Source organism: Vulpes lagopus, chromosome 5, assembly GCF_018345385.1.
Source record: "Vulpes lagopus strain Blue_001 chromosome 5, ASM1834538v1, whole genome shotgun sequence".
NCBI classification, from domain to species: domain Eukaryota; kingdom Metazoa; phylum Chordata; class Mammalia; order Carnivora; family Canidae; genus Vulpes; species Vulpes lagopus.
The window spans coordinates 53,416,016-53,425,447 of record NC_054828.1 but is presented as its reverse complement, the minus strand read 5'-3'; the positions used below and the strand labels follow the sequence as shown (position 1 = coordinate 53,425,447).

General features: G+C 37.7%; 1 protein-coding gene across 1 annotated transcript; it reads right to left on the bottom strand.

The window, feature by feature from the left end:
• Positions 1-2,490: 2,490 nt before the first annotated feature.
• Positions 2,491-3,420, bottom strand: LOC121490452 (olfactory receptor 6C2-like). The gene is given in 3 exon segments (XM_041754138.1): positions 2,491-2,932; positions 2,934-3,336; positions 3,339-3,420. Coding segments are annotated over 3 exon segments (927 nt in total).
• Positions 3,421-9,432: the final 6,012 nt, after the last annotated feature.

The window sequence follows — 9,432 nt, the reverse complement described above, 5'->3', positions numbered from 1 at the left end:
AGAAGATTTAAAGCAAGAAGTAAACTAATTAAAATACTGTTATAGGATAATAAATACTGTGATACTGCTTAGGATGACTAATACAGAGAAGAGATTATAAATGCAATATCGTTAGGAAGTTGTCAAGATAATTCTGGTTGAGAGATACAATTTTAGATTAGAAGTATGACAGGAATGATAAACAAGAACTTTTTGACGGAAGAAAATGATAACACTGAGTGACTGAAATAAAGGATTTAGAAGGAAGAGCTGAGGAAGAGTAGGCTAACATAAAACTTTGCCCCTTCCGTGTAAAGGCAACCTACACATAAAATTAGATTCAACAAAATTCTGAGTTCAAACTGGGCAAAGTATAAAGTCATGATCAATTTCAGTAATATTTGAGTTATGTTTGGGAACTGATGTTGAGTCCAAATGTGACCTCAGTTATTTGATGCACTACCTCCAGTTCCAAAGACCTGACAAGATGCAACTCTTTTTCATTTTCTCTTACTGAGCAAGTGAACAAGAGGAGGATATCTCATTATCCAAATCAGAAGTAGAGGATTATCTTTCATGAACCTGCTGAATTTCCAATATTGGACCTATCCAAATACAATTGGTTCTTGAATGGCAAATTAGTCAGGATAGGTTTTTGAATCTACAATATTCTTATCTTTCTTCATCATCGTCCACACCAAACAATGAGATTCATAGACAACCTCTGTTAAGGATTCATGACTCAGGTGATCAACCCAACTACTACACATATATATCATGTAGATGTATGCTAAAGTTAATTATCAGAAGGGAAGCTGGGGAACATGTAGTGGGATTTTGTTGGTTTTTAAAGAAATTTTAAGTGGAAAAAGAGGAAAGGCCTTGAAGAAGAGAGTTCTATTTTCCTCGAATATTTTTGAAGTATAGAAGAAACTTATATGATGGTCATTACCTTGTATGAACAACTGAAAATAAAGAGTACAACATAAAAATACATTTGAGCAGTTGGATGATGTTTAATAAGTATATATATATATTATATATATATATATAATGAAAACACACAACTTTCACAATTACTGTTTCTATCCTTTGTTATTTTATTTATTTTATTTTATTTTTTGTTTCTATCCTTTGATAGAAAAAAGTCCAATGATTTGGTCCAAGCTTCCTGAATGACTATTACTTTTTCACCCACATCTCCCCCCTTTTTTTCTAAGTCTATTTTTATTTTTTTAACATTTATTTATTTATTGTATATTTTTTTTATTGGAGTTCGATTTGCCAACATACAGCATAACACCCAGTGCTCATCCTGTCAAGTGTCCCCCTCAGTGCCTGTCACCCAGTCACCCCAATCCCCTGCCCACCTCCCTTTCCACTACCCCTTGTTAGTTTCCCAGAGTTAGGTGTCTCTCATGTTTTGTCACCCTTACTGATATTTCCCACTCATTTTCTCTCCTTTCCCCTTTATTCCCTTTCACTATTTTTTATATTCCCCAAATATATAATATATAATGTTTGTCCTTCTCTGATTGATTTACTTCACTCAGCATAATACCCTCCAGTTCCAACCACGTTGAAGAAAATGGTGGGTATTTGTTGTTTCTAATGGTGAGTAATATTCCATTGTATACATAGACCACATCTTCTTTATCCATTCATCTTTTGATGGTCACCGAGGCTCCTTCCACAGTTTGGCTATTGTGGACATTGCTGCTATAAATATTGGGGTGCAGGTGTCATGCCGTTTCACTGCATCTGTATCTTCGGGGTAAATCCCCAGCAGTGCAATTGCTAGGTCATAGGGCCACTCTTTGAGGAACCTCCACACAGTTTTCCAGAGTGGCTCTACCAGTTCACATTCCCATCAACAGCTTTTTTTCACACTATACCTGGATTGTATCTTCAGTAGTCAGTCTGTGCTAAGCAACCAAACGCCCCTTCTCAAATTAGCAATATTTTTGATGTTTTAGTCAAGGCTTCTAATCTCTAACATTCTTCTTTTTTAGAAATTGAGGTAAATTGGTATATATCATTATATGTTTCAGATATACAGCATTAAGATTGGCATCTGTATACATTACAAAGGGATTACCACCACAAATCTAGTTACCATCCACCACCATACACTTGGCCTCTTTCACCTATTTTGCCCATCCCTCACTAACATTCTTCTTAAATTAAGGGATAATGTAAGTCTGGATATTGAAGAAGTTATCTAAGTAGGGCTTAGTTGTGCTGCCCCTAAATTCAGTCTTGTTCTCCTTGAGTCTATGTTTAAACACCATCAAGCAATGACAGTAGAACACATTCAGTACTCGGAAAACTATTCTTTCAATTCTGTAGTCATATCATATTTCATGATATAGTACACTCAAAAAATTTCCAGAACGGGCAGTGGAAACTTTTTTGTGGAAATATTCATTAACCATTTATTTGGCAAATTCATGGATGGGTTATTCAGATTTAAATTTAATTTAACCCAGCCTCAAAAAAATCAATAGTCTCTTACTTCTTTGTGAGAAATACAATCCATTTTACTGTGTCTTTGAAGGCATCTTTCACTTGTTTGTTTCGAAGTGTATAAATGAATGGGTTAAACAAAGGAGCAACTGAAGTAGCGAGCACAGACACTACTTTATTAATAGCTACCCTTTCCTTTGCTGAAGGTTTGATGTAGATGAAGATGCAGCTGCCATAAGTGATGGAAACCACAATCATATGGGAAGAGCAGGTGGAAAAGGCCTTTTTCCTTTGTTGGGCAGAAGGGAATCTTAGAATGGTCTTAATGATGTAGGTATAGGAGAGGACTACACACACTAAGGTAATAATGAGTGTCAGCATGGCAAAACTCAGAACAATTCTCTCTATTAAGACTGTGTCTGAGCAGGTTATCTGTAAAACTGGAGATGCATCACAGCCAAAATGATCAATCACATTTGAGTCACAGCTGGAGGCCCAGGCTAAGAGGTGGGAGGATGATTAACAGACCAGCAAACCAACAGCAGAGAACGAGGGTAGTGCAGACTCTGTTGTTCATGATAGTTGTATAATGCAGGGGCTTGCAAATGGCCACATAGCAGTCATAGGACGTGGCGGCAAGGAGAAAAAATTCTGTTGCTCCAAAGAGGACAACAAAAAATAACTGGGTGGCACAAGCATTATAGGAAACAGTATTATCTCCAGTGGTCATAGTATACAGGAATCTGGGAATACAGACAGTGATGAATGAGACTTCTAAGAAAGAGAAATTTCGGAGGAAAAAATACATGGGAGTTTTAAGATGGGAGTCCACCAGTTTGAGGGTGATAATGATGAGGTTTCCAGTTACACTCAACATGTAGGTGAGAAACAAAATACAAAGAGCAGAACTTGTATTTTTGGGTCATCTGTCAATCCTAGCAGGATGAATGTTGTTACTGCTGTATGATTTCTCATCACTGCGTTGCACCAGGAGGGATTTTGCCTGGAGAAAGAAGTGTCATAAGAAGCTAGTACTGGAACCTGAAGGAGGACATTCTGGCAAGCCTGTTCACATGCACTTTCTTCTTTTAGTTAATTTAATTTGTTAGCATAGAGACATCTATGGGAAAGGTTTAGTATGGATCTTGTGCTTTTAACTAGAAAGCATATTTCCGCCATCTTGCCCCTCCCCCCAAAGATGTCAAATAAACACAAAACAAAACATAAATCATATGTCTGATTTGCAGTTTCTCAGCAATATTGCCTTTTGTACAGATTTTATTTGTCTTTATCCTGGAGGCAGTTATGCAGTTTTCAGCCCCCCCCCCATCCTTATTTTCTTTAGTTTTTTTCACACCATACTGAAATGCTCCATTTTCAAAACCAAGAAGGATCTGTTATTTTGTATTTTTTTGTGTTTTAAAATTAAAACTTATTTTTTGGAGCAATCTTACCATCACAGCAAAATTGAGGGGGAGGTACACAAATATTCCATATGCTTCCTGCCTTTACAAATGCATAGCCTCTCCTGTTACTAACACCCCCCACCAGAGTGGTACCTTTGTTACAAATGATGAACTTATATGGACACGTCAAAGTACATAATTTACATTATGGTTCATTCATGTTGTACATTCTATGGATTTGGACAGATATTTAGTATCTTATATTGATCATATTTTGTCGTATGCAGAATTTTAACACTAGAGCATTCATTTATAGTTAGTTCCGCTCTCTGTACTTTGAATTATTTCTAAATAGGGAGATAAAAACTTTAAAATACAAAGATGTAGTTTTGTTTTTCACCCCATGTTTAGGCAAATGAAAGTATTTTTAAGCCAGGCTGGGACTGCTTAGGAGGGGTTTCCTGAAGTGATATAATGAAATTTTTTTTCTGGAACTTAAATATAAACCCAATTTATCTGTACTTTATATATAAGACCTGTTGTGATGTTTTGAGTCCTGGATGGAGTCCAGAGGGGATGATCTGTCCAATTTGTTCTTTGCCAGCCTGATTGGCCTGACCAACTCAGTGTTCTTCACAGCACTCAGCCTTCAGAATCTGTCTTAGGGTTTATCTTAGTGACCTCTTTGAATAATTTGTGTTCTTGCCTGCTTCAATTCAACTTTCCTCACTAGTAAATCAGCTCCCTAACCCTACAGCTTATGTTCTCTGAGTTTCGATATATGTAACTTGCCCAAACAACATCCAGAAACAAATGGACACAATATGAGCCAATCTTTGTAGCCATAGAATAAAGTACCCTACCTTTCTCTGACATTTGTCACTGTCCATTTCTGCACCTCCAAGGAGTGTTAAGCCTCCCTATACCCCAATGTACATTTCTCCCCCCCCGAGAAATCTCTTTAGATAGGTGCTCAGGAAATTCCCTCCCCTCCTTCACGTCAAAACTTAGCCTCATTGAGGTTTGTGTTTCAAGCAGCTGCTTGAAGGTATCCAGGTATCCATCCTGTAAAAAAAAATCGGTACCTGCAACCTCACTGGGAATATCAATAGTTAACAGTAACTTGATATATTGTCCAATAATATGTCTTAGGGTTTTATTGGGGGTAAATGATTGTTAATGAGCAACTTTAGGCATAACTCAGTGTTTGTAGGGAAATCCTATACACTTCTACATGAGAGTGAAAACTACTTTTTTATGTTTCAAAAAATTGTCCTAGTTGTATCCAGTGTATGTTTCCTGAATAGAGAATAAAAATTATGTTAGGTTACTCTTGCATTGCTCAAGTAAATAACCTACATTTATTCATTAAAATAAATATCTAATAAGCCTCTGTTATTTAAAGAACATATCAGAGAGTGGAGCTCCAATAATTTGCAGGTTGAGCTCCCTCAAGGAGCTTTCTGGCTGCCCGTAGAAGATACTATTTCATTTTGGTGCATACTCAGTGACATGATAACACAAGATAACAGTGAAAATATAGCTGTGGATTTCAGATGACAACTGTTCTATGCTTGTTCCTTGGTAATTGATCTTAGCTATTAGATAGATATTTATATTAATAGCTATTTAAATTTTTTTATGTTCACCCAGTTTCTCTAGTTATTTTTTTATTTTTACTAAGGTTGGTCATGACATCTGTCCTCATAAGTTGAGTTAGCAGGTTTATTGCTCAGGGTTCACAGACATGATTTTGAAATACAGACAAGCCCTCCCCCCTTAGCTCCTGGGAAAAATGACTCACTGGAGAGATAGTATCTTGTCATGTACTTGTCAGGGGAAGACTCCGATAGGCCATACTGAATGATGAGTCAGGTTTATTTCTGCATTCTTAATTTTCTTCCCCCTCTCCCTTCTACTGTAGAAGAGTTTAAATCCCTGTACTGGTTATTGGTATTGTAACTCTAGTTCTTCCTCTCCTATGAAGTTCTTAGTATCTAAAATTATTTCCTCTTGTCTTATCAAAACATTAATTCTTCTATATTAGTAGGAAAGACTGATGAACTCAGTCATATTAGCATTTGATCATGAATTTTATGTTTAAAATACTTAATAAAATGTGTTGACCTTCAGTGATACTGTTTTTTAATTTAGGAAGCTTGTTAAATAAATTCTACTCTTGATAATGCAGTTAAGCTTATGGGGGCAGATCCTTTGGATATAAGACTGCTTCATTTTGGCTTTTACCAGCAATCATACTCACACTCTCTGTTATATTGGGAAAATTTTTCTGGGAGACTAAAGTTATTTATTTGCTTAATTTGAATTCAGATCAATTAAAATTTGAAACCATTTCATCAAATAATAAAATCTACCACCCTCTTTGTATAAGTAATGTTTTCAATTAACATTCACAGGTAGGCCTCCAGGCTTACCTATGCAAAACTACCTGTTCTCACTGTCACTTCGGGAGTTAGATGAGTGACAGTCAGTTTATTCCTTCACTGAATCCTCTTTAGTGAATATATTTGAGACACTTTGACCCTCTGTATGTTTGGAACAAAACTCATTCAGTCTTCATTTGGGACAGAGAATGCCCATGGACTAGAAAGAAGAGATGCAAGAAGAGTAAATGTTGCCACCACCACCACCTCTTCCTCCTCCAAGGAAAAGTGGTAAAAATGATCTAAATAACAGAGAATAAGGGGAGGTTCCCTGCAATGTAATTTATAATACTGATATTATTTGACATCTGTGACCCTAGTGGATCTTATTGGATGGCAGTGTCTTTCTGTTGCCTTTTATTTTTTATCTCTTTATTAAGGTTCATCAATTTCAGGTGCCTTGGCAGCTCACCTGGTTGAACCTCCGACTCTTGGTTTCAGCTTGGGTAATGATCTCAGGATCACGAGATTAAGCCCCCTCCATACCCAGTATGGAGTCCGTCTAAGACTCTGTCTCCCTCTCCCTCTGCCACTCCCCAAAATAAAAGCTTCCTGAACTCATAAAATAACCATGGCAGAAAATTCTAATTTCGTGTTCCTTTAGGATAACAACTTATAAGAAATGATTGTTGAATACTTTTCTGCAGTATCAATTATAATGAACTGAATTCCAGATTTTAAAAACTGTGCTCACCCTCTGCCTATGTTTGGAGAATTTGGAAAAACATATCATGACAATTACTTTTTGATGGTTCTTTATCAGAGGCCCTTGAGGGAACTGCAACTTGAGCAGCATTCAGTTGGTCAGGAGTTGGCGTGTGTCCTCTGTTCCCACTCTCATATTCTATTTATCACAGCCTCCAACCTCACCCTCCACACAAGCACACGCACACACACAGGCAAGCCTGACACTTGACAGACCTTCATTAGACATCCATGACTGATATAAGGAGCCTGGGTACAGTCTCTGCTTCTCTCACCAAGTCTAAACTGGCACCAATACTGGATTTCACCATTGCTCTGTTCGTTTGAAAGAAGAAAAGAATGCAGAGGTAAGGAAGTTTCTCTCTAGTTTTATCAGAGAGGCATATCTGATCTTGGACAGGGAGGCAGGCTTCCCTGCAAATTCTATAATAGCAACATTTCTTTTATACGTTTAGATTGTTACCAGTGCACAGGGAACATCTGAGTGAATAACAAAATAGTCCTTGGTGACCAAGTTTCAAAAGTTACTAATGAATCCATGGCAGTCTAGTCAACAGCATAAAAACACATGTAGCAGTGGGAACAATGTCCTCAGGGACACTGGGGATGGTCTGATGCCATCTGAATTCTGTTTGGATTTCTCTGTTGAATCTTTACATTTCTCCCAGAGTTAGACATTCTGGCACTTTATATATATTATGTATTATTTATCTTTAACATAAATCTTAAAAAATAAAAAAAAAATCCCAAATTTTCCTCATTTTACGGAAGAAGTTACTGAGGAGCAGAGAAATGACTGATCAAAATGTCCCAGCGAGGTGGTGCAGATTTTGGATCAGAGTTTATTAAAATACAAAGATCCTTCTTCTTCCTCCATGCTACCTTAGCTACTTGTCCCAATATTTAAGAGGCTTACTGACATTTAATTTTCAAATTTGATGTTCTCTTAATGCTACCTGGCCTTTAGTTTCATCATTTCTCCTTCCACTTAAGACTTTTCAGGGAGGCATTGAAACTACTTTTGGTATTTGAAGCAATGGATTTTTGCATCCCAAATATGCAATAAAAAATAGCCTGGTTCTGGAATAGGTTTCTGGTTTTACTATGGTTTATTACTGAATTTTTTTGTAGTCAACATACAATGTTGTATTAGTTCCAGTTATACGGCATAGTGATTCAACACTTCCATACATTAGACAATGTTCCATGTGTGTTTTGTCTTCGGACATTACCACTCAAGATGCCTAAAGAGCCAAGGCCTGTGGTCACATGACCTCATGGGGAGGAGGCTCTCAGGCTAATTTTTACAGTGTTTATGCAGAGTACAGTTGATTGGAGATGAAGGACACCCCTCAGGAGACCTGATTTCTCCCAGAATCAGCTTCTGAGGCTGTAGGAAATCAATGCCATGACCAAGGGATGGCCTACAATGTGCTATCTTTGGTTCTGTTCCACCAGCCATGGTGTAACTTCTGTAGCCACATCATGAAAGTCAGAATTCAAGTGGGAAGAATACAATGATAACAAAGGGCCCTAGAAGAATGTTGATTTAAGGATCTGAGTCTTCACGGTGACCAAAATAATATTCCTTGTGAAGCAGCATAGGAATCGGGATGCAATGGCCTTCTTGGCTCAATAGGTTACGTGTCTGACTGCAGCTCGCATCATGATCCCAAGATCATGTCAGGCTCCCTGTTCATTTCAGGGTCTGAATATCCCTCTTCCTCTGCCATTCCTGTCACTCCTTTGTCTCTCTCTGTGAGGATTCCTCGTCAGTAATGTCATCCTCAATATTCTCCACCACCCAATCGCTTTCAAATTTCCTGAGGCCACCTTGACAATATTTATTTGTTCTTCCTCATTAATATTTTTTATGAACCTTCTCATTATGAATGTATCGAAGGGTGAATCATAGAAGTGGGTGGAGAGTCACTCACTGAGTTTCGGTGGACAAAATCTGGCACCACAGCCTTGGCAACATCATCGCAGCAGCAACAATTGAGGTTGTCCATTGTCAAAGATGCTAGGTAGAGAGCTGACAACTCACTCAATATCAACTATGAACTGCTCAGCTCAAAGAGTGACAGTTGGGAAGAAACGCAGAGGTATATTTCTCGTCACCATGCCAATGTGTGACATTATAGTGCTTTCAAAGTGAATGCAACTGCACAGCAATCACCTGCTGTCTTGACAGGGGTGTATCTTTTGATTTATAGAGTCAGGCATTCTTCCTTACATCTCAGCTTGAATTCACTGCTGTTCAGGATGACTTGATAGTTATGTAGCTAAATTTAGGGGACCAGCTGACATGAGGAATTCTATTCCACCATCTTCCATCCATCTGAAAATGTTTTTTAACGGGCCTAATCCAAACTGATTCAGGATGGTAGTCCATAAAGCCTGTCTTTTTGCAAGGTATTCAAGTTTGTTTT